The sequence below is a fragment of the Gopherus flavomarginatus genome, chromosome 2 (genome assembly GCF_025201925.1).
Source record: "Gopherus flavomarginatus isolate rGopFla2 chromosome 2, rGopFla2.mat.asm, whole genome shotgun sequence".
In the NCBI taxonomy this organism is placed as follows: domain Eukaryota; kingdom Metazoa; phylum Chordata; order Testudines; family Testudinidae; genus Gopherus; species Gopherus flavomarginatus.
Genome location: NC_066618.1, coordinates 215,444,439 through 215,470,335, shown reverse-complemented (window position 1 = coordinate 215,470,335; position 25,897 = coordinate 215,444,439). Strand labels below are relative to the sequence as shown.

At 40.1% G+C, this 25,897-nt stretch overlaps 1 protein-coding gene across 6 annotated transcripts in view; it reads left to right on the top strand.

The window, feature by feature from the left end:
• USP14 (ubiquitin specific peptidase 14) overlaps nucleotides 1-25,897 on the top strand; it is a 65,176-nt gene that overhangs the window by 13,336 nt on the left and 25,943 nt on the right. For 5 of the 6 annotated variants that reach the window (XM_050939236.1, XM_050939234.1, XM_050939237.1 and 2 more), the window contains exons 5-15: nucleotides 841-944; nucleotides 5,406-5,464; nucleotides 7,455-7,585; nucleotides 8,006-8,086; nucleotides 8,998-9,077; nucleotides 11,424-11,538; nucleotides 14,694-14,759; nucleotides 15,106-15,198; nucleotides 19,186-19,314; nucleotides 21,075-21,135; nucleotides 23,104-23,211. In XM_050939236.1, coding sequence (XP_050795193.1) covers nucleotides 841-944; nucleotides 5,406-5,464; nucleotides 7,455-7,585; nucleotides 8,006-8,086; nucleotides 8,998-9,077; nucleotides 11,424-11,538; nucleotides 14,694-14,759; nucleotides 15,106-15,198; nucleotides 19,186-19,314; nucleotides 21,075-21,135; nucleotides 23,104-23,211 — 1,027 coding nt within the window. Of the gene's footprint in view, nucleotides 1-840; nucleotides 945-5,405; nucleotides 5,465-7,454; nucleotides 7,586-8,005; nucleotides 8,087-8,997; nucleotides 9,078-11,423; nucleotides 11,539-14,693; nucleotides 14,760-15,105; nucleotides 15,199-19,185; nucleotides 19,315-21,074; nucleotides 21,136-23,103; nucleotides 23,212-23,392; nucleotides 24,082-25,897 lie in introns of those variants that run through there. The other variant, XM_050939235.1, reaches the window with a different exon arrangement.

Below are 25,897 nucleotides of genomic sequence, written 5' to 3'. Positions count from 1 at the left end.
GTCCACCAGTGACACAGCTGGGGCTGTGTTGCTCCGCTTCCCGCCGCAGGTGAGTGCGGGGTGGCATCCTTTCCCCAACCTCCCCGCACTCACCGACGGCAGGAAGTGGAGCGCCGCAGCTGGGAGCTGGCGGAGTGGAGTGGACTGGGGCCGGACTGCTCCGCTTCCCGCTGCTGCTGGTGAGTGCCTGTCAGGGGGCAGGGGTGGTGGTGGATAGGGGTCGGAGCAGTCAGGGAAGCGGTGGGTTGGGTAGGTGGTGGGGCCCTGGAGGTGATTAGGGATGGAGGTCTCTGGAGGGGGTAGTCAGGGAACAAGGAACGGGGAGGGGAGAAGCAAGTTTGATATAACGTGGTGAGATTTTTTGTCTCCTAAGGACCGCTTTATATCGGGGTAGAGGCGTATCATTAAAAATGTATGCAAGATTATCAAGGCAATCAGCAAGAAAAAGTATTTTAAAGTTTGAATTTGATTATAATTGGAACCTCTGTAAATATGGTCCTTTTAGGAGATTTGCCCTCTAAATTTCATTCTGTTCACTATACCAGAACATACACAAAAATAAAATGAAGCACTCTTGAATGTTTTTAAAAGCTCAAAAGTTTACTAAAATGTAAAATACTTAAAGCTAACAAGATAATAGAACTAAAAATAAATACTTTACAAAAATAAATTTGAATTAATAGATTTATTAGATAAAATTTTGATGTAACATGATGGTGGATCAGGTTTCTTTAATTTCAGATCTGACCTAACAAGCTACTGTCTGAGTTACAGTATTTATACCAAAATAATTTCAAATGTCTCTTAAATCTTCAAGCATCGTGTATATTTCCTTGGCAGATGGAGTTACCATGTGGTTTGACAAATCTTGGCAACACTTGTTACATGAATGCTACAGTTCAGTGTATCCGCTCTGTGCCAGAACTGAAAGAGGCCCTTAAGAGGTAGGGTTGAGTACAAAAGTACCAAGATTAAAATTGTTTTCCTTGCATTATGAAGTGTCTGTTGTGTAAAATTGTCATCTTAATAGAGTTACAGACTAATAGAAGCATTGTGTTGGTTACATCTTTGTCGTTACTAAGTCAAAGGAGCTGCATATTTATAGAAGCTGAAATATTTTTAAGAGAATTGATTCTATCTCACTAAAAAAGTTTACATCCAAATTCTGATCCAGTCTACTGCAAATAAGACTTCACAAAACTGTTTAGGCAGATTGCTGAACTTTGATCATCTACTCTTCTTGGGTTTACATATATTCTGTTTTTTCTAAAGTATTATGATCTCTCCTTTTTTAAAAAACAAAACAAAACAACCTGTTATGCAGTTAACTTAAGAACCAGTCCTGTTCCTTTGCGAAAACACTTTTCCATAAGTCTGTCCACTAGTTTGTTTGCAAACTGTCCAATTACAGATTATATAGCTTGTGATGTTCAGTATGTTACAATTTGTTGGCAACACAATGAAAGATTTAGTTTTATAAATCCACAAGCATTTTTTTAATACTTAGTATTTCCTAATTTTCCTGACTCTTCTAGATTGAGGTGTGGAAACAACCAATTTCTACACTGATTTAATTGTGAGTAATGCACCGTCTTGAGGGTCAGCAAGATAAATAAATCTGTTCTTCCAGACTTACCATTGGAGAATTCTAGTGAGAGAGCCAACAGGCATACAATATGAGAGGTCTTCAACACTGAAGTATTGTGGGAATAATGGTCATTTAGGCAGGATTACATAACTCATGTAGAATGATCAAAACTCTTGACGCTTCTGCACTTGACTTGGTTTCCCAAGTATTCCTGATGAATTCTGTGATCACCCTTCAGCTCTTTTCCCTCCCTCGCACCCCAAATCCTGGGATGTGGATTTGGTGGTGAGGCTGCACCGGACCCTGAAACAGTGTGAGGGCCAGGCCTATCACAGAAACACGCCAGGTTCCTGCCCCTCCATCAGCTGTGGGCGGACAGGCAGGCAGGCTTAGCACAGCAGGATCTAACTATGGAAGAGCTTATTATGAAAGGGATTGAGGTGTGGGTTAAGAGGGTTCTGGGTTGGGCAGTTTGGGTGTGGGCGGCTCAGTGGGGGTCCGGATGTGATGGGGGATGGGGTTACAGCTGCAGGGGAAATGGGATGTGCAGCGGGTCAGGTGAAGGTGGTTGGGGCTCAGTGGGGGGGGGGGTGTCAGGGTGTGGCAGGGGGGTTTGGGTGCTCGGGGAATGGGGGTGGGCATGGTCTGGATGCAGCTGGTTGGGGCTCAGTGCAGTGGGGGTCCAGGTGAATAGGGAGTAAGGCTTGTGGTATGGGTTCAAATGCAAGGGGGCCGAGCAGGGGTTGGGGCTTGGTGGGGAGATGATCTGGGTGCAGGGTTGGGGGGTTTGGATGTAGGGGAGCATTGGCAGGTGCGGGGTGAGGCTGTGTGGAGGTCTGGATATGGGGGCTTCCGGATGCATGGGGGTTGGATGGGGGAGCAGCTCCCTGTACAGTGACCCCTCCCCATGCAGCTGAGGAGTGATGGGGGCAGGAAGTGTGTGTGTGGGAGGGAAGAGCTTCCTGCAGCTGGGGGAGGTTTCTGAGGGTGGGTCTGACCCGGTCTCAGCCCCAGCTATTCCTTGCAGGGAAAGTGTGCTCCTCCCCCATCCCAGATGGGACTGCAAGCTGAGCCCATTGCAGGTAGGAGCCACCAGGTGGGGCTGGGGAGGGCCAGGTATGGGGTGGGGGAAGATTGGGAGGGGTCTGAGTCGGGGTGGGGGAAGGGGTTGGAAGCTTGGAGGTTGGGTGGACAGAGAGTGGGTCTGACCAAGGACCACCTGGGGAGTCCCCAAGCCCCCTGTCTCCCCTCAGTAATTTAGCTCACTGTTGGCTGCTCCAGGTGCCTGATGCACCTGAGCTGCTGGGGAGTGGCATGTGATCGCTCTTGCAGCTTCCCTTTGATTCCCCGTCAGAGAGTCATTTTTCTGTAGGGGAAACAAAGAAATCTGCAGGGGACATGAATTCTGCACCCACAGAGTCATGCAGAATTCCCCCAGGAGTAACATGTACAGTAATACTGATTATCCAGATACTTATTCAAATTAATTGCCTTCCATTCTATTCAATAATCAAGATTTGACTGTTAAAGTAATGAGTCTGGCATCAGTGTTGCCTTGTATTAACTTTGATAGCTATTTCTAGGCCGTAAAACTTATACATCTAACTACACTGGAAAACTCTTCAGAAATAATCTTGGGGGGTGGGGAATCCCATAAATCTTAATTTCAGTCAGGAAATCTCTTTCACACTTAGTTTTAGTGCTGTATTTAGTATCTTAAATATTACATGGGCGAGTGTCAAAATATATCCTATAAAACTGGCAGTATGCAATAAAAGGTGTCAGTATTCTATCTGCTGGGAAACCAGCCCTGGAAAAAGACAAATTCACTGCTCTGAATGGTGTTTGCAGGACTCGCCCTTTCTCTTCTCTCTTGATGGCAGCACAAAAGGATAGTGAGGAGGGAAGTAAAGCTGAGTTAGCTCAGCTGGGCGAGCTTAGTGTTCTAGTTTCACTTCACATCAGCTATCCTATTGAGGTCTCTAGGAGCGTCGTCCCTCTTTAGCTTCCCATGGTTGATGTACTCCTTTCTGATGAAAAGGATACTGTCCCTGACATCAATTTTTGTGGAAGCCAGGTCCAAGGTTGAAGTAAGAGAAGCACAGATCCCTCTTCCTATCTTGGAGAAGCCTGTTTCCTCAGAGCTTCTCCTCTACATACTAAAGTAAGGGCTCAATTAGGAAGAGGAATTTGATATAGGAGTAGCAGGAGAGGCTCCCAGACTTGCCCAGCAGTGAGTGTAGCAGCAGCATCACCTGACGGAAAATATGTACCTGAACTACGCCGCCTCAAAGATCTGTTCCATCCATTACTTCCCTCTGACTGGAGCAGGGAAGAAAGGGTGCCCACCAGCTCTATAAATTTTGAATAAAATTTAATCTTAAGAGCGTAAGAACTACCATACTGGGTCAGACCATGGTCCATCTTGCCCAGTATCCTATCTCCAATAGTAGCCCATACCAGAGCTTCAGGCACAATGTACAGAACAGTGCAGTTATCAAGTGATCCATCCTTGTCTTTCTCTCCCAGCTTCTGATAGTCAGAGGTTTAGGGTTGCCTCAACCATGGGTTTCAGTCACTGATCATCTTGGCTAATAGCCATTGATGGACCTACCCTCCGTGAACTTACCTAGTTCTTTTTTTAACCCAGTTATACTTTTGGCTATCACTGCATCTCATGGCAATGATCTCCATAGGTTAGTTGTACATTGTGTGAAAAAGTACTTCCTCTTGTTTGTATTGAACCTCCTGTCTATTAATTTCATTGGGTGACCCCTACTTTTTGTATTGTGTGAAAATGTAAAGAACGCTTCTGTAGTCACTCTTTCTACATCATTTATGATTTTATAGACCTCTATCATATCCCCCCTTAGTCATCTCTTTTTTTAAAAAACTGAACTAATCTCTTTAGTCTCTCCTCATGGAAGTCATTCCAGACCCTTGATCATCTTGGCCTCTCTCTAACTTTTTTCAGTTCCACTAAATACTTTCTGAGGTGGGTTGACCAGAACTAGACACAATATTCAAACCCCAACCCCCCCTAGCTGGCTGGGAACCCTAGACAGAATATTCAAACCCCCCCCAAACCCCCCAGCTGGCTGGGAACCTGCTTGGGAACATGAACTCCTTTTGGTTACTTACTCTCTTGTCCCCATTCTCTTCTCCTTGCAACACTTCATTGTTTCATAAGAGAGAGATGTGTGACAATAGCTACCAGAACTAGTGGTCTCCCCTCAGCTTTGATCTGCTTTAACCACTGAGTGTGGCTATTTCTCCCCACCTTGGCTCAAATCATTTTAGGAAGCAGATGTGGTTGCTCCTATGTGAAGCAGTAGAAACCTGTGGTTAGGCAAGTGTTCAGCCTTACTTTTCATGTGTTAAGCAAGGAAAGTCTCCTCTTCCAAGAAACAGGAAGAGAAGGGGGACAGAATTAAATGGAAGTAGAGTGTATGCAAAAGTACGTAGAATTAAAATAATCAAATTTTTAATATTTTTTTTTCATTTACCCTTAAGCAAAAGTGATTTGAGGGATGCCAGCCTTTCCTTTGCTTCAGTGTAATTATAGCAGAAATGATGGTTTGGGGTGGGTGTCAAAGCACTAGACTAGAGGATGTATGCTGCCAGGAGGTAAATACTTGGATTACATCAAGTTCAGTGAATCTCCCCAGAACCCTTTTTTAGAATGTTTTTTTTAATTTCTATCTGACCATTTTATCCACTCCCCTCTTTTGTGAATTAAAAACCTGGTGTTTATTTTTTAAACGTTATTTTATATGGTTTCGTTTAATTGCATGCAAATTATTTGAATCTCTTTTAGATATGCCGGTGCCTTAAGAGCTTCAGGAGAAATGGCCTCTGCTCAGTATATTACTGCAGGTCGGTATTTGGATTAGAACACAGTGTTTTTGCTATTATGTAACTTTACCTCTTGGCAGCTGGAGTCCAGGATTATTGTTGCAAGTCTTTCATGTGTGTTTTTCTTTGGAGTTTATGCCTGGGTAACTCCAGAGCACTGAGGGGTTCATTTTAACTTTTACCAACTAATGTACTTCTAAGGAATAGACTAATCTTGGATGCAAGGCATACTTTTCTGCACCTTCCAAAATCTACTACAACAAAGGTATACTTGGAGTAGTGTGGATTACTCACATGAAACTAGGCACAATCTAGCCTAAAATGTAAATCTATTATAACCCTTATTTCTTAAGTATGGTTTAAAGTAATTGGGACTTTAAAGCACTCCTCTCCATCATTTGAGCTGAACACTTGCCATGTAAACATTTTAGTGGACAGTTCTTCTTTTTCTCTTAATATAGGCTATAACTGTATTTCTGGAACTCACCATCCCAGTGACACTACATTTAATAGATGTTATTGGCCTTGCAATACCACTGGAGTAATATTGACTACTACCCTCAATATGCCATAATCCTTACCCTAGAGATTCAAACATCATAATAGTGTCGTATATTTAATCTCCAAAGGGAAAGTCACATTTTATTTTGGTGCTGGTGGTCTGGATAGCAGGAGCTCACAAAGGCCCAGTATCTCTGACCTCTAACTAGAACTCTAGTTAGACCCTTTACATTTGAACAAGGGTACTACTTGTCCACTTTTTCTTTTTTTACTCTATTTCATTGCCCCACTAAGATGCTGGGCCAGCACACTGGGATTTCTACCAGTCCATTTAAGGAAAAACAAAACAAAATAAAGAAGGAAAGGTCCAGTTTGTGGGTATGCCTGCTGATCGAATTTTGGGGTGGTAAGTTCAATGGTTACTCTATACAACCATGCCTGCCCCTTCCCCTCTCACTACCTTTACTTTGTGTCCCTTATTTTCTTTTGAGATGACAATGTTGCTTCTGAGGAGTCTAATACATTGATAAGTAAATCCTTAGTTAACTCTTTGGTGCTGGGCTGGTCAGGAGCTCCTGCATGACACACGGGCATTTTTTTAATGCCTGTGTAATATTGAGATAATGCCTCTTGGAGTCAGTATTTAAGAGATGTTGGATCACAGGAACAGGAAGAAACTGGCCATAAAACTTAGTTCTTTTTGTTATAAAATACGTTAGCTATATCCATTGGTATAAAAGCTTCATGCCTCAGTCTCCTTCCTGTAAAGCCTACATCACAGGCTGTTGTGAGCAGCAGTCAGTGTCTGTAAAGCACTTTGTAAACTTGAAGTGCTGTATAATGGGTACATTTTTTAGGAAGAAGAGTAATATATGCAGCTAGGAATGGGAGGAAAGTTGTGTTGTGTTGCCATTCAACATATTCTTAATCAGCATCATCCACTACACTGCAAATAGTTTTGAACTTTCTGCACTAGTGTACATTCACTTGCTTTCCTGGGTGCGAAGTTGAAGTATTCCGTGAAGAATTTTACGTGTGGAAAAATCAAGTTCAGCAATAAGTGACACTTAAGTCACTGTGGCTTTCAGTTATGGAAAGTGGATCTTAACCTGAACACCTTTGTTTTTAGGTATAGACATGTTACAAAGACGTTGTGCCTCAGGAATGTGTTAAATAGCTCTTGGTGAATGAAGATTCTACTTTTGGGCTGTTAGTGAGGAACCGGCATCAAAGGGCAAGGCACTGTGTGCCTATCTTTCATACCTGAGTCATTTGTTACACCTGCATAATCATATTTGCAGGCACATTTTGCCGGTGCATGTTTTGTAACTACTGTTAAACAATTTGGTCCTATGGTGAAAAGCTCTAATTTGACACTCTTAAATAAATGTTCCCTTTGAATATTGTTGCCTTCTTACTGTTCATTTTAACTACTAGTTTGCTGTAATATTTTTAAGTTTATCTTTTTAAATTTGTTTTATTTTCAAAACTCACTTGCTTTATTTTTAAGCTCTTAGAGATTTGTTTGATTCCATGGATAAAACGTCCTCCAGCATCCCACCCATCATCCTCCTGCAGTTTTTACACATGGCCTTCCCACAATTTGCAGAGAAAGGTGATCAAGGCCAATATCTTCAACAGGTAAAGACTTTCACTTAACTTCCAATATAGTATACAGTGTCCAAGCAATACATTTCTGGAAAAGATGTATTTATGAAATAACTTATTCTGTCATAGATAACAGTTGCAAAGCATTAACTCAACAGAAAATTACTACTTCTAGCTGTTGAAGTCCAAATATTATTCTGTAGCCTTTTGTATCCCAAAAGCTAGATGTTTTTGTGGGGTATAGGAAAAAAAAGGTTGTATGCAGAGTCAAACACCAGCTCAGCAAAATGAGTATTTTTGGAATGGCAACAAGTTCATAGTTAATGAATCGTCAGGTTCCAAACTTTGTTATAATCAGGGGATTGATAGTAGTTTCATAATAGTACATATCTAACATCATAAATGCCAATTATTGGTATCTAGTCAAATTTCAATATTCTGTTTTTTTCATAGGATGCCAATGAATGCTGGGTACAAATGATGAGGGTACTACAGCAAAAGTTGGAAGGGATAGAAGGTGATGCTCTTATGGAGGTAATTGAAATCATCTTACATTATTCTATAATTCTGACTACAGATGTGGCTATAATACAGTATTCGTGATTTACATTCCTATTGGGTGAATATGTCGATAAATAGTTGAACCAGTTTCATTAGGTTGGAGCATTACCAGGTTCTCCTTAGGTTATATTTATAGTCTAATAAATGAAATTGCCTCATGATGTTGAGGGCCAGTGCAACATTGGGGTGCCTGTGCTATGGAAGGAGTCTCCATGTTGGCCCTACGTAAGCCAGTGTGGAAGACCACAATGGTGAAGGGCCACAGAATTAGTGCTTATGTGAGTCCAGTGGCCCTAATATTCTATTCATTTGATATGACGTTGGCTGTTTCTGAAAACCGTCATCATGCTTTGTGGATTCAGAGAAGGATGTCAGCAGGAATGCTGCGGCAAACAGGATTAGCTTAGTTAATTCATCAAGAACTTTATTTCCTCCAGGGTTAAGGGTGAGACTTCCCCCAGAGTGTAGCTTTAAAAAAAATACTTTGTGGAGTGTCTTGGTTTACAAAGGTCAGTGATAAAACAGCTTTGTTTATAGTTTAAGAAGTATTAGAGAACTCTATCTTTCAATGAAAAATAAAGTGATGCTGTTTTTAATAACAAAGACATTTGCTGTTTCTTGCCAATATTATGGTCTGAAGAGACTGCTTTCACAGTAATTACATGCTAACGTTGGTGTCTAGTCTAAATCTTTTCCACTCTGATAGGGAGACTAAGCAAATGAAATTTCAGCTTACCTATGGTTACACAAGAAAAACTAGGTATGTGTTCTTTTGGAGTGAATAGGCATTAATGAACTATCTTTTAAAAGTACTTAATTGTAGTCTGAATGGAAAAGATTGTGTTTTTGTTTGCTACTTATTTATAATAGAACCTGTTTTGCAGACTGACTCTGGAATTTCAGCAGCAGCTTCTAAAAAGAAGAGTTTAGTTGATCAATTCTTCAGCATTGAATTTGAAACAACGTATCCTAAGGATTTTAAATCAAGATCTAAAGAGCCATAGTGATTTAGTTACTTAGAGTGGGGAGGGGATTTCACACATAAGGGATAACATAAATGAAAAGCTTAACCCAGGAGAGGCTAGAGAGAGAAGATACCTGGCTAAAAGATGCATCTGGTATTGTAGAAATACATAAAAGCACATCACAAAAATTAGAATAAGCAGTAACAGGAAAAATGGTACCTTCTGTTTTTAAAAAAAGTTTCCAAAGCTTAAATACCCAATGTCTCTCCGTTTAGAAACTAATAGCATTTGAAGTTCTTTGCCTCAGGAAATGCTGAGAGTCTACTTGTACCTGGATACCAGCGATACCTTAATATAAAAGGGACTAGATGGGCACTCATTTAGTCACTGATTTGAGTGTTGCTGATGTTCTTGGCAATGTACAAAACATGAAGTAAACTGTCCCTTTCCTGAGGAATTTTGTCAAATGCAACAAATACATAACAAATAAGTCTCTCACCCTCAAGTGACTAGGAAGTGGATTCATCATGCAATTTTCAAAGAGTAGCATTTTTTTAATAGAAAAATAGTTTGTGTAGGGAGGTGGAGCAACATGCTCCACAGAAGTGGCATTTCAGTCATCTACCCATATTGGGACTGAGTGCCATATTTGGGCCTGGGGAGTCCGTCCCGTCCCCCCCCCGACATATGGGGAAGGAACTGAGGCAGCTTGTTTGCTTTTCTGAGATGTTGAGAGGGAAATATCTGTTAAGATCAGGGTAGTAATCCTATATAACTTGATGTAGAGTCAGGCATTAGATCTTTTTGGAGCAAGAGAGCCAAGCTTTTCTGCTTTCATATCATGGACCTCATTTTAGTTTCTGAGCCCCTAAACTGTGGGTGGAGGAGCAGAATGCATATAGGGTAGGAGAACAGATACATAGGTCATTGGCATGATGAAATGAGTCCACAGAAAGTTTGGGGTGTAGCTTGGAGAATGGGGAGGACATGGTAATGGAAGGGCATGTGGAACAGAGATGAAGGTGTAGGAAAGGGAAGAGTTAGCTGATAGGGAGATTAGGAGGTGCGTGGTGGAAGGAACTGCAAATGAGGAAAGCCTGGACATAGGTGATCCACTATCAAGTGGTCACCTGATAGGAAGAACAGTGAAAGGAGGCAAAGGATAAAATTAGAGAAGAGGAAGTGATGGGGAGACTAGTTACAGAGTTAAGGAAGAAAGAAAGGAAGTTGAGATAGGAAGGAAGAAGGCATGGAAGGGGATGTGTACAATCATTAAGGATATGATTTAGTCACGGATTCAGTGACTTTACTGGATGTCTGTGACTTCAGCTGTCAGCGGCTGGAGGCGGGGCTGAGCACACCCCTCTGCCCTCCATGGCTGCCATTGGGACTGTATGACCCCTCTGCAGCTTCGGCTGGGGCTGCAGCCACGATTGCTGCTTCCCCCTCTCCCCCACAATGACTGGCACCAGGGCCATGTGCCCCTGCGCCCAGTGACTGCGGCCAAGGCCATGCATCCCTGCTCTGCAGCTGCAGGGCCAGAACCGGGGCTGTGTGCTCTCTACTTCCTCGTCTCCCCCACACAAACTGTGCTGGGGCCGAAGCCAGGGCTGTGCCCTCTCCCCACCCATGGTAGTGGGACTAATTGTCATTTTCCCCCCTCTCTCCCAAATGGGGCTCCAGCCATCATTCCTCTTCTCTCCCTAGCCTTGCCACCTTGTTAGTTTTAGTAAAGTCACAGTCAGACTCCTGTGAATTTTTGCTTATTGTCCGTGACTTTTGTAGTAAAAAAAATAACCGTGACAAAATCTTAACCTTAACCATCATAAAATACCTATCAGTTTTCAAAGAGATGGCTGTTCAGTGGTCTGAAGTGTGGGGAGCGTAGGAGATAGCAGATGTAGAAGAACTTAGGGCAATTGTCTGTACTCCCCTCATTGCACTATCAGTGGAGAGTAATGTCTTAGCAGATCCCAGGATTTGATATTGGCAAACCAAATAGAGTAAAATGGCCTTTGCAAGGTTGTGTCAACAAAACGTGTATTGTGAGCTGTGGCTGTTTCCATGGATTAACGCTCTAGCCATTAGACTGGTTAAAGCAGAGAAGAGTGGGTGGAGATTTATTTAACAGACAGGCTTTTCAGTGTTCCACATCTTAGTAGTTTCTTTCTGTTGTTAAAACCACATTTATGTAAAAATTAAGCCTTCTAAAGAGAGGAGTAAAAATACTATCTAATCAGGCGCTTCAGATTGTATTAACTGTTTAGTATTCCATTGATCCTACTAATGTAAATAGAGCATAGTTCAGCTCTTAGGGTATGGTGGTTTTCCTTAATTGCATGAAGCATGAAATGTACAGAATCAGAAGAAGAGGAAGTAACTAAAGGAAAAGAGAATCAGCTTCAACTTAGCTGCTTTATTAATCAAGAAGTCAAATATCTTTTTACAGGACTTAAATTGGTAAGTAGTATTAAATATATCTTGTTTGATTTATATTCTAAATTACCTATGTCAGAGCTCTTGGCTTTCAGAGACAATATCTGACAGCAGGCTTCACTTCCCAACTTTAAAAGGTAGCTGACCTTTTGAGGTGGAATATGGCAAGAGGAAAAGGGGAGGTGAATTGTTTATTAACCAGCAATAAAACATTAATAGAGTGCTAGCTGGAATCTGACATAGCGCAGCCAGAGATTGATTTCTAATTCCAGCTGTCTTCAAGAAAATCTATTGATCATGCTTAGGGCTCTGTGTCTGTCACAGAGGTCATGGAAGTCACAGATTCTGTGACTTCCTGCACCTTCGTGACTTCTGAAGAAGCCAGTGTGGCTGTCCCCATGGCTAGCTGCTCAGGCGGCCCTGGGGGCAGCAACATCGGTCACTGCTGGAGTGGCTCTGCAGCTAGCTCCTAGGGCAGACTGTCTGAGCGGGGGTGGCCCCCAGGAGGTTCTTCCTCGTTCTCCCTCCCCCCCAGCAGTGACCAAGTGGCAGCAGACCCCCTGGGGCTTCCCTCCCCCACCTCCTCCCCAGCAACAGCCTGAGCAGCAGCAGGCCCCTTGGGGCCCCCGCCTCAGCACAAGGGTATTTATGGTATAAGTCACAGAGAGGTCATGGGCCATGACTTTTTGTTTCTTGTCCATGACTTTTACTAAAAATATCCATGATTAAATTGTAGCCTTAATTGTGCTCCCAAACTATCATAGGGTTTGGATAAATATTCTTATTTGAACTGAGACCAAAAAAGCAAATGACCTAAACGCTTGGAGTATGTCTTTCCAGGAATAAGGCCAAATACTTTGTACTACTGAGAAAAACATGTAGGTAGTACCATTTTTAATTGCGGCTATGTTTATCAAGTCAGCCATTGTTGAATTTGCCACCAAGTACAGAAAGATGCTCCTTTGGCTGTTGGTGAAACAGCTGGCAGACCAAGCAGGAGCAGAAGCATACTGGTAGGCCGAATAAGCAGAATGCCAAATTTGAGAAGCCTTCCTACACAAATGGTGTAAGGGAATACTAAGCTGACAAACATAAAAGGAAGGGGTACCTGTTAACTTCCTCAGCAAACTATCACATTTTTTTTTCTTCTACTTCACTCATCCAGTGGTAACTGCTACAATGGCTAGTGTACTGTCAGCAATAAATTCTGAGGCAAACAAATTTACAGCAGCATAAAGTAGAAAAACATTTAAAAGTGAGTTATTAAAAACTAATGCTACCCTCCTGCAAAAATTGTGGGGCTGTCCTGTGAATTTAAGCTTAACATGCAATATTATATGCACGGCCAGATTACCACCAGGTGTAGTATTTGTATAAAATAATAGTACTTTGAGAGTTGTTTACATTCTATAAATTATTTCCACAAGAGTTCACTCTTATTTGTGAGAGAAATAGTGTATATGGGATGAGAAACCTTATATAAATTTAAAAAAAAATTACATGATTTTCATCTAAATTGAAGTAGATTAAGTAAATTTCTCCAACTAGAAAAATCAAGAGTAAGGCTGAGAACCTTCTCTTTTGGGGACGAGCCGCCTGAGGGAAGACTGACCTCCAGAATTCCCCAAACTTAAAACTTGGGGAGAGAAAGTCATGATGACAACAACCAGGCCACTCTAGCTTTTTACTAGTTTTAGTCTACACCTGGAGGAGGTCCATGTGGAAGAAATGCTGTGCAAGCAGAACAGTACTCTCTGGCTTCTGGACTGCAATTCCAGCCCCTGCTCTGAGAGCCAGGAGACTCAACCGAAGAACTTGTGCGTAAAAAAAAAAAAAAAAAAAAAATACTCATTACCTTAAGTATCATATTTTTCTTTTTTCTTTCTTTTGTTTTCATTGTCTGGAGATATCGCAGTCTAGTTTAGCCTTTCTATTTTTAAGGTGTGGAAATGTGCATGCATAAAGTCTGAATGAGGAAGGTACCAGAAGGAGAGTTCCTTTGGTCCAAACAGCTCTAAATACTGTCAAATAAAACTATTCTCTAAAGTGTGTTTAAAAGTCCTGAAAGGCATGAAATTTCCATCTATAATTTCTGGTAAATAAGAGTGGTGAAACTTGTGTTTATAATACATGTTAACTGACTCCCTTGATAATAACACAGATGGGGGAAAGAAAGGTAGCTGCCACACAAGAACTGAATTCTAAGAAGGTAGATTTATAATTAGCTCTGAGGTTGTGCTCTAGACATTAGATGGTTTTGATTCAGTATTAATCAGCTCCAAGTTAGAAATCTGACTTTGGTTACAAATCTCAACTAATCAAATTTACCAATCAGGAATCCTCTGTAAAATGTGTAAGTGTTGACTGGTTTTGTATTTGATTATTTAACTGTGATTTTAACCCCAGTCCAACACTGAGACTAATGTATTGATTTTTATCTCGATATAATAGTGTATTGCTTTAGTCTGTAGTGTACTATTAGTAATAGCTTAGCTTTGGTGATATATTTTCTTGATCTTATTTTTAAGTGTTGCTAAACTTTTATAAAAAGATATACTTAGTCACATTTCTTTTAATAATCATGGTTCCTAAATCGTTAAGAACCTGGATGGATACCAGGTTGTTAATCTGAATGTCTAATCAGCTCCCTCTAATTAGTCTTTGGTTTTCATGTTACTTGGTTTTGTATGGATTTTACATTTCTTATGTTTTCTACTAATGTGTTTCTTAATAATTCAAACAGTGTTCTAAGATAAGCGTGTTACTCAGTTCAGGGCTATACGCTTAATTACATTGATAAAATATTAATTTTAACTAACATTTACAGTGTTACTATTATAATTGCTTATATCCAAAATCTCTCACTGCACAACTAGTTTACAGCATGTAATTTTCTGGGGTCGGGGAGAAGCATGCTCTTAGGAGAGAATTATATGATATCTTTAAATTAAGCATCACAAATGTTTATGGCACTGAAGAAGAACATGGTCCTTGTGCAGAGAGCTCTTCTAGTCTAAGCTCTTATGACATATCAAGCTGTAGCAACCAGGTAGAAGAGTTTGATGGGTGGAATAAAGATTAGGGTTAAAATTGTATATGTTCCATGCAACTGCTTTGGTTTTTATGTTGTATAGGCGTGCATTAGTTCAGTGTTAATATTATTGCTAATTTTTTTACAGCGTCTTCAAGACGAAATCACAAAACTTTCTCCAACGTTGCAAAGAAACGCTTTGTACATCAAATCTGTGAGTAGTAATCAGTCATCACCATTCTTGTAATCTTATTAACTTCATCATGTTGACAAGAACTTTCTGGCTCAAAACACTGAGTTGTTACTGGAACAGAATGTGTTGAACCTTTGCAGATTTCCAGAACCAAGACGTGTAAAAATCTGAGCAATTTATTACTTCATTTAATCCAGAGGCTCCAGTCAAGATGTGGCACTTCTGTGCTAGGTGTTGCACAAACACATAGGAAGACCCAGTCTCTCTAAGAAGAGCCTACAATCTAAGAAAAAAAAAATGCTAAATATCTAAATTCTCTGTGAAAATCTGAAGTATAATGAATCCCTCTAAATATTTTCTTATTTAGTCCAAGATTAGTCGTTTGCCTGCCTACCTGACTATTCAGATGGTTCGATTTTTTTACAAAGAGAAGGAATCAGTGAATGCCAAAGTTCTTAAGGTCAGTAGCAACCTTCATTAACATTATATTGACGTTTAGAGTTTTTATAAACTTGAAGATCAGAATTTTATTCTAGTTCATTAACACTTCAGACAGAATACGATCTGCAAGTATTTTTGCTCTCAAAATACTCCTTATATAGACAGAACATCTTCATTCCAGAAGCATACAGTATCTTTGAATAAAGAAATATATTGAAACTGCCACAAAAACTACAATGTCAAATTAAATGTTTTTCTGCATGGGACTGAAGTTAAATTGGCCTGATGCTATTAAGCATTTTTTACCCTGTCTTTCACCATTAGTTCAGAGGAGAATGTCACATTTGCTACTTTGTGACTATCCTATCTGGGGTGAGGGCTCTTGCTTTCAGCTTACTCCACAATCAACACTCTGAGGGGAGAACTTCCAAACTTAGTGGGCCTGTTATCTTTGCCTGACTGCTTCATTTTGTGGTGTTCAGGCAGCAGAGCTGCTTAGATTACTTTGTGACTGTCCGACAGGGAAGAACCTACCTCTCCACCTGCTTTTAGGAAAAGGAATGAAAAAGAAAATGGAAATTACATAAAATAAAGGCTTGTGTGGGCCATTTATGATATGACAGGGCCACCAAGAAAATGTGTGCATGTAGAATGGAAGAAGGATGTGTCAAATGAAAGCAGGAAGGCAGAGGCAGCTTTAGGTATAAGAAGCCTCTTGGGGCTTTACTTATTTGGAGGGACCTATAATCCTGTACTGCTTTGACACTCTCCCTTTCCTGAAACCCACTGAAAAGCAGCACAAGAAAAAAGTCTCACTTTCTTCTAGCACGAAGTAAAGGTTTTTTTTGAGAGAGGTTGGAAAAGATCTGAATGCTTGCATGGAACAGATCCTATATACAGTACTTTGTTTTGCATAGTGACACATTTTAGAGGTGAGTAGAGAGATTGCTGCAATGAGGGAAGATGTGAAGGTGTGCATAGCTATAGAACACAGATGTGCCAGTTAATATGTAGCTTGTCAGTGGGGTGTGTACATGGGGTTATTTGTTTGCACAGCATATGTAGCTAGGATGTAGGTGTGTTTACTTGTGGTGATTATGCAGGTTTTTGTCCTCTAGCTATGCCACTACAAAGTTGCACAATAGCGATTGATGTTGCTACATTGGGCCACTTTGAATACATAGTTAAAAAGTAGAAATTTTATAGTGGGCATAAGTCAATTAGATTTCAGTTAAGAAAAATTTAGTATACACAAATCTACAAAATTTTCCCAAGAATTCAGGGCAAGTTCTATGCCCGGTTTTAAATTTTCATCCTTTTTTAGTTTAGACTGCAAGTATACATTTTTATGCTCAGCAACTGAAAAATAGCCATGCATTTGGTGCCTAATACAGTTAGATGCCATTAATGACTATGCAACTGAAAACATAGTAAAAATAATGTAGTTAGCATGCCAAAAGCCAGTTCTTAACTCCTCATAGCTTTAATTTTACTTACCTGTATTTAAAACCAAGGAAGTGACAATTTCTGATAAACATCAAGTCACATGTAGTGTTTAATTCTGTAATTCAGCACAAATAACTGTCTCCCTTCTTGAAGGTTCATATGGGAGATTCAGCATTTATCAAATTAAAAAAAGAAAATAAAAATATCTGGATATGAGACAAAGTATGGAAAGTTTCAGCCCCAAAGGAAAGCTAAGATTTAGTGAAAATGGAATTATGATAGAAACTGAGTTTCAAACTTGACAGCATTGAGAATGACAGGTGCCAATTATGTGGTAGTGGATGGAATAAGAGGCCCTTTTCTGCCTGGGCTGGTTCTTCACTGCCTTGTGTCCCTGCCAGCAAGTCAGATGCCTGCAACAGGCTTCCAAGAATACTCAATGAAAGCTCTCCCTTTTAGTGGAGCGGGCCCATTAGCTGATTGGCATCATGCAGCTCAGGGAGCGTGGCCTACTCTTTCTGCAGTGCAGCTTGTATACTCTTCATACTTAAAAATGGATTGATCTTGGCAGATAAATATCTATTCCTACAAAGGTGAAATGACACAAGAACTAGGAGTCAGAAATGAAATTAATAGGCAGCAGGTTTAAAACAAACAAAAGCAAGTATTTTTTTCATACAACACAGTCAACCTGTGGAACTCCTGGACAGAAGATGTTGTGAAGGCCAAGACTATAACAGGATTAAAAAAAGAACTAGATAAGTTCATCAAGGATAGGCCCATCAATGGCTATTAGCCAGGATGGACAGGGATGGTGTCCCTATCCTCTGTTTGCCAGAAGCTGGGAATGGGCAAAGGGGATGGATCACTTGATGATTACCTGTTCTGTTCATTCCCTTTGGGGCACCTGGCATTAGCCATTGTCGGAAAACAGGATACTGGACTAGATAGACCTTTGATCTGACCCAGAATGGCCATTCTTATGACAACAAGTAGTACTGTAAAAGAGTAAAATAAAGAACTGTGCTAGGTGTGAACACTTTGAGAAAGCATTCACTAATTGTATTTAAAATGAAATTACAAATTTGTATCAGTAAATAGATAAGCAATCTAAACTCTATGCTCAGATATAAATAACTGAATCCCACTGAGATGTCAGTTATTCAGTGTATCTATAGAGAAAGGACTGTTGACATGTAAATGTTTGTATTGACTGTGTTTTAGTTTGTTGCAGCTTACACCACATTGGCCTGTTACAGAGAAACACACCAACACTGCCCCATATGCAGACATACATACATACTTGTACAGTAACTCTTCGCTTAAAGTCATCCCAGTTAACATTGTTTTGTTGTTATGTTGCTGATCAGTTAGGAGAAATGCTCGTTTAAAGTTGAACAGTGCTCCCTTCTAACGTCGTTTGGCAGCTGCCTGCTTTGTCCACTGCTTGCAGAAGGAGTAGCCCGTTGCAACTAGCTGATGGGGGGCTTGTAACCAGGGTGGACCAGCAGCCACCCTATCAGCTCCCCACTCTCCTAAGTTCCCTGTGCGGCAGCCACCCAGCAGGCTATCAATTGCCTGGCAGTTCAGCTGTCCCTCCCCTACTTCCATGTGCTGCTCCTGCCCTCTGCCTTGGAGCTGCTCCCTGAAACTCCTGCTTGCTGTGTGGGAGGGGAAAGAGCAGGGGCTAATGTTAGGGTGTCCCCCTGCTCCTCACTTACCCATCTCCATAGACCTGGGGAACACAGGGGACACAACAGGACTCAGGATGGAGGAACTTGCTGGTAGCAGCTGCTGGATCAGGAAGTTGAGACACTTAATATGGCAACGTACTTAGAGTGTGGTCAGCGTACTTAAAGGGTCAGTGCGCATCTCTCTCTCCCCCACTCTCTCTTTCCCACCTGCATTGTGTGTGTGTCTGCCTCTGTCTGCATGCTGTCTCTGCTCCCTCCATTTGTGCTGCCTTGTAGAGTGGAAGGTTACATTAACACCGTGTTAACCCTTGAGGGCTCAGCCGAGTGCTAGTTCATCATTTAGCACTAAGGCATTCCTCAGGAAATATCCCACCCTCTGACTCCACCACCTCAGCTAAGCTTCAGAATCATCATTGCTGTGTACACTATAAAATTGTTTAACACTTACACTGTATGTGTGTGTATATATAAAATAGTCTTTTGTCTTGTGAAAAAAAATTCCCTGGAATCTAACCCTCCCCAGTTACATTAATTCTTATGGGGAAATTGGATTCGCTTCACATCGTTTCGCTTAGTCGCATTTTTCAGGAACATAATTACAACGTTAAGCGAGGAGTTACTGTAGTCAATTTTTCAGCAGAGATGTAATCGGACAGTTGTGTGCATTTCTATAACATCTATTATCTATTTTATAACATCTTAAATTATTTTCTACTTTTGAATAAATCAAAAAAAGGCTGTCAGAAATATGGCTACGTGCATTTAAATTATCAGAGGGGATTGGCTTTCTATGGAAAAACACTTCTTTAATATGGAATTCTAAAGTGAGCTAATAGCCTGACTCTCTTTTGTAACTTTGTTCCTAGGATGTCAAATTTCCTCTTATGTTGGATGTATATGAGTTATGTACATCAGAACTTCAAGAAAAGATGGTCCCATTTCGGTCAAAATTCAAGGATCTAGAAGACAAAAAAATAAATCAGCAGCCAAAGAATGTAGGTTACATGACTATTTCTTAGCCATTTTGATTTATGTAGTATCCTAAATTGTTTTTCATATAATCAACGAAAGTGGGATAGCATGTCTTAAAGCTAATATGTATCGAGTCATAATTTACAAACCTGCATGCTGACATAATGGGCCATAGTTTGAATTTTTTTCATGACTTAATCTATCAAATCCCATTTTTTAATTCCACAAACTGTTCATGGAAAAATCTCCATCTTAGCTGAATAGTAGATGCTTTAAATTTATTGAATGTATGAAAAAGTGATTTTTTTTTCAATTTCATTAATTGATATGTTAAAGCAATTTAAATTGCAATTTTGTGGGCTGTGAAAGCTGCTTATTGTGTAAGAGAATGTTGACCTGGTCATACCAATGTGCTTTAATGTCAGTCATACCAACTTTAACTTAAAAGGACTTGCATATAAACAAGGCTGTGCCCAGGGAAAGTGATCAGCTTTGTTTCAAGAACCTGGAGTATATGTCTTTCAAAACTCAAAGTTGGAATATTCAGCAGTATTTGGGGAAAAAAATACATGCCTAATCTGATTAAAAAATTCACCTCACATGACATAAAAGTCTCATCAAAGGATAGGGCAGAAAAACAATTCCCTTAAATATTACACATTATTTTTCATTACCTATTGAAAAACTGAGCAAAATGTCTCACATACATACATGTACAATATTGTCTAAATGTAACAAAGCAGTCAGTATAGTTGTTTGAATGGAAAAAAGTGGTGTATGCCAGCTCTTACATGGGAGCAACTTGTTTGTTGCTATTTCCTGAAAAATCAGCTTCTAGAAAATACAAGTTAAATCACTCTTACCAGACAAATATGTTGTTTGTGCTTTAATTGTAGTAGACAAACTGTTCCAAAAATATGGTGCAGTTGATCCTTTTTTGGCAGCTGGAGACCAGTCATATAGAACAAAGTGTTTTTGCTATGCATAAGTATTTTCTATAAATATGTAAACTGTGATGTGCCCAAATACTGCTGCTTACTGGCAGATCATTTAAATCTCAGTAGAATGAAGCTGTTCTCTCAGCTCTATATCCTAAAGGGGTGCTAAGTGGTTGTGATGAGTACTGAATTGAAGAGCAGGAGTAGACGTGAGATTTACGTGCTTTGATTTTTGCTTATAGAAATATCCTGTGCTGTAACAGTTTTGTTGTATCCTGTATACTACACTGTTGTATAGTACACTGATCTAGGTTCTTCTTTTAAAAAGATTTGTTAAGTTGTACGTTAAGCTATACCACTGTATAGATATTGCTAAAGTTGGACTGTTCATATCCCATGCCCCATCAACTTTCATTTCAGTCTTTGGAGGAGGATTTTTTTCCCTTTAGATGAGGGAGAAGAGGTGTTATTGTGAACAGAATTGATTACCGTTTAGTTTGTCTCGCATCTTTTTATTTTCCTTTCTAGCCTCTCCCCTGCTTCGAGTGATCCTAGCAAGAGCTGAAAACTTTCTATTGCAGAATGTTGTTGGCACTCCAGTCCATTTTCAGCTGCTTATTTTGTCCCTGTTAGGTGATTTTGGGTGCCAACCTTGAGATCTTAGTGGTGTCATTTTCAGAATGTGGTGGCTGAGCATATTTTGGAAATCAGGTTTCATTAAGATGTTTCATATTAAGCAACCAAAAAAATCAAGGCAAACAATCTCTCTTGAAAGATGTAGGCCGTAAATTTGATACAGGTATAGTAAAGCATTTTAAAATTAATCATCAAAAATTGTTTTCCAGTCTAGTAAAGGTGATGGTGCACAGAAAGAAGTTAAATATGAACCATTTTCCTTTCCTGATGGTAAGTGAATTTTGAGAGGTTTAATGTCAATTTAAAACTTGTATCCTGAGTAAGCAATCTTGTAAAATTATCTTGTGTATGGGGAAAAATCTCCCCAGCAGAGAACTTTATTTTTCATGACTTTAAAAATGAATTATCAGAAACCCTGGTGCAGTGTAATGGAATGGAAAGATTAATGGCAAGTTGAGGCAAGTTTGCTGTCTGTTTAAGACACTTCCATCACAGAAGCCCTATATTCATTCACGGGACAAGCAGATTACATGCTGTGCACTGAGAGGCACTTGCATTGTGATATACAGTTGTTTTCCTGTCTCCTGGCTGGGAGTTAAAAGTTGAAGTCCAAAGTCAGAACTTAATTTAAATAGAAATACTTATTTTGTAATTACCATGTTTTGGGTTTTGTAATTATATACTCAACTCATTTCTCTTGTAGAATCCAGGCTTAGGATGCAAGCAATGAAAAGTCCGCTTAGGCAGCAGGTGTAGCAATGCGAGTTCAACTCCTACTCTATTGTGGTGGCGGTTTGACACTGAATGGACAGGGGCAGCCAGGGAGTGGGTATATTGGTGGTAGAGCATTCAAATGATGATCCATTGAACAGATGAGCACAGATTGCTTCCAAAGGGACCATAGTGCAGAACTTCTGAGGGACAAAAGACATGGGTAGTATGAGTTCTCATCCAGTTCAGGTGCTTGTATTCTCCCATTTCAGATGCTGCTATCCATCTATAACAGGTTTTTCCACACTTCTGTGTTTACAATGATAGAGACCGCAAAGGAAAACAGCTCCTTTTTTCAGATATATTTAAGATGCAGATTGAAAAGTAAAACCTCAATGAGTGTAATTTAAGCTCCATTTTAAAAAAAAATCTAAGCATTGTACCTTACATTTGATTCTAAGAAATCACCACGTAGGGAGATACTGCCAGTACTGAGCTGCCGATTTTAAAGTAGTCTTCGCACACAATGAACAATGGCACATGTCATCTACATACTTTCAGTAAATAACCATGCAATAAGAAAATACTTGTCCATGTTTCCGTCCAAGTTCACAATAAGAATAGGTATAGGAACTTCAAAATAAGTTTCCTCATAACACATTAAGTTACCATGAAGAAAGAGAATTGTTTCCAAAACTAATGTTGGCAGGAAAATGAGATCTGCTTTTAAGTTCAGCGTGCTCTCAAAGATAGCTTACTGGACTCAGCAGGATTTCTTCTATCCCAATTCAGATTACAAAAGCATTTCGCCTTTTCTAAAAGAAATAACCCTGGTAAATAGTTGACTTAAGTGATGCATTTAGTGTGGTGATAAATTACTACATGTGAATGGTAGTGACATCACTGGGGTTCCTTTCAAGTTGAAAAGCATGAATGGACAAAGTTATTAAATCTGCAGAAACTGCTGTTGATCTTTATTGACCTGAAATGTTCTATTTCATATTGACTGTAGAACTATGCTGTAACCTGCAGTAGAGATCTGTACATTACTCCTGCATTTGGGTTTCGATGCATTGTCAAGCCAGCAAAATCTAACTCTTGGTACAAGGAAAAAGCCGACCTGGGTTGCTTAAAACCATTCTATTTAAATGGAAAAATGTATTATCTGCAATAAGCAAGGTTAAAAGTTTTAGTAATGTCAGGGAAAGGTGGAAGGCAATAAATAACAATTGACAGAAGCTGACAACCTGTCCAACATTTACTAAAAATACCCTGAGGGGGACAGAGTGCTGGCAGGGGCTTGCAGCTGGTCTGGCAGCCCTGCCCCAGAAGTCAAAGGTCCTGAAAGTCACAGAATCCATGAACTCTGCGACAGTTGTATCCTTAGCCATAAGTATTGTAGTCTAAAGGTGATTCTGGCAAGGCAAGCTTAAACTGCGTGCAGAGTTGTTACTCATTAGGCTGTGTGTCTTGCATGTAAAGTCCATTTACTATGTGTAATCAATATGGTGCAATTTTTCTCTCCAGATATTGGCTCCAACAACTGTGGTTTTTATGAGCTGCAGGCAGTGCTAACACATCAGGGAAGATCTAGTTCCTCTGGTCATTATGTGTCTTGGGTAAAAAGGAAACAAGGTAATATCCTTTACAATGCTGTTAACTAACATACAAGTTAACCAGTGCAGTTACGTTTTTCATTTAAACAAAGTATTTTTAAACAGGGCCTCAGTATTGCCCTTTCCTCCTATGGGATACTAGAAATAATTCTTAAATTATAAACCTGTAAATAATACAAGTATCTTTTTGGTTTTTGTAGATGAATGGATTAAGTTTGATGATGACAAAGTCAGCATTGTTACACCTGAAGATATTTTGAGGTTATCTGGGGGTGGAGACTGGCATATAGCTTATGTTCTACTCTATGGACCTCGCAGAGTTGAAGTAATTGAAGATGAAGCTGAACACTAGTCTACAGTTTTAGTGGTTGCTGCCTAGGTGTGAAATAAATGTTGGTCACTGATCATTTCTTTATCCCTGGAGCTTTAGCATTGGAGACAATTTGTTCAAGCCCTTTGTCTTCACATGAAGTGGGAAATTAATCTGTTTGAAACTGATCCATGTACCAAACACTTACAAAAAATCATTGGACTGTACTGCTGCTCACTCAGTGGTAATAGGACACTTATTTACCTAAGGATAATTTTTTTTAATCTAACTAAAATGAGCCTCCCTCTGTCTCTTCTAACTTCAACCAAATATTTATTTCACACCTATTCTTACATCATTTGTTACTTTTGCATGGTTTATACCACTTGTTCAATAGCTGTCCATCCTTTGCCTTGTCTGACATAGAAGGGAAATTGTCTCCTTGTGTAATTCAGTGCTGCTGCCCATAACCCACACAAACATGGTTACAATCAAGTATTTGTCCAGTCTGACCTGCTGACTCAGTCTGTTCTGTTGCTGGCATTTCATGTCTTTAAAATAAATGGTGATCAACAACAATGATGCTGTTTAAAATTATCCTTTCTTTGTCTTGAAATGTGACATGTCATCTGTGCTTAGAGCAGGCACTTACACTGCCTCTTAAACCATAACTAAACTACAAGTGAATCATGTCATTGTCCGCTAGCAGTACTGTTAGCACCTATAGGTAAATGCTATTGGTTCTTTAGCAGTTTAGTTTTTAAAAGCTGGCTCTGTAACTGGTTGAGCAGTATCCTAAAAGTAACTGTTGGGTTTAGTTACTACTTAGGTTCTAGTGCAGGGGTAGGCAACTTATGGCACACATGCCAAAGGCACCATGCAAGCTGGTTTTCAGTGGCACTCACACTGCCCGGGTCCTGGCCACCGGTCCAGGGGGCTCTGCATTTTAATTTAATTTTAAATGAAGCTTCTTAAACATTTTTAAAACCTTATTTACTTTACATACAGTAATAGTTTACTTATATATTATAGACGTATAGAATGACCTTCTAAAAACATTAAAATGTGTTATTGGCATGCGAAACCTTAAATTAGAATGAATAAAGGCTGACCCCTCTTCTAGTGGCATGTCTCTTCCCTTGTCCTATGAAAAAGTACCCCTTGAGTTGCTCAGCAGGAAAGGTGATTATACCTGAAGCACTGTCAGATGGAGAAGTAACCCCTACTGAATGTTCAAACTCAAGACATTTTAAGGTGGAAGTGGGTTTTTCTGGCAAGTTGTTGTCGCTTTAAAGCACGTTAAATGGAGGAAGTGTCTATCTTGCTGTTAGAACAAAAGAGCACTTGTGCCTGTATGGTGGTAGCACCATTTGTTAGCTATTTCTCAATATTAGCTATATTTACTCATGCCCCTAAAAACAGTGGATGTAGAACAGGCCTGACTGTCCAAACCACTGATAATTGTCCACAAGAGGTAGGTTGTACCACTTTAACTCTACTGATACAGAACACAAAGCCTTAGAACAGTTTAAACTGTTCCTGCTGTTATGCTCAGAGATGTTTAAATTTCAACAGCTCAACATGTGCACAACCATGGGGGAGTCTCAAGCTATGCATTACTCCACTTAACTTGCCTTCTGAGTCCAGTTAGTAGAACTATGCAGAGCACTTCTAAACTTAGGTGTCTATTGGCTGTGTAAGTTAGCTTCTGCTGGCAACATATAGTACATGGCCTAATTTGAGTCAAGAATTGCTCTGCAGCCAATGTTTTAAATTTCTACGTATTTTGTCAAATTATCAAAATACCAGTCAGCAAATGAGTAACACTACAGCCAAAAAAAAATAGAACTTAGAGTAAGTCATTTAAACTACACTACAGAAACTTATTTCTGCACCCCTCAGAAGCAGAGCAAAGTCTCAGAGGAGCAGAGGAAGAGGGAATGAGCCTGGGAGTGAACCTGGTTACTTGTTGGGTATGGATGGGAGAAGTACAGAACAGCTTTTTGTGGGAGGGGCAGAAGGAAGAGGAGTGGGCAAAGCTGACCCTAAGCCTATTCTACTCAAGCAAGTACATCTGCCCCTTTCCCTACACCCCCCCATCCCATCCAGCCCCAGATCAATGCTGTTGCCCCACTAGCTCTTCTGAACCCCAGGCTGAGATGCGCCCCCTCTGGCCTCCTAAGCTGGCTCTACCAGCAGCCTGATTGTTACTACTATGGTCAGCTAGCTATTCTGCCACAGCAGGCTCTGGTGGGTGAAAGGCAGAACTGCAGTAGTTCTTGGGCAGAATGTATTTTCTGCATGCAAAAAAAATTCTGTACCAGGCATAAGTTCTTACATCTAACAAACAGCAATTGTGAAACAGCTTTAGACTGAGGGGATTTTATTTAATAAC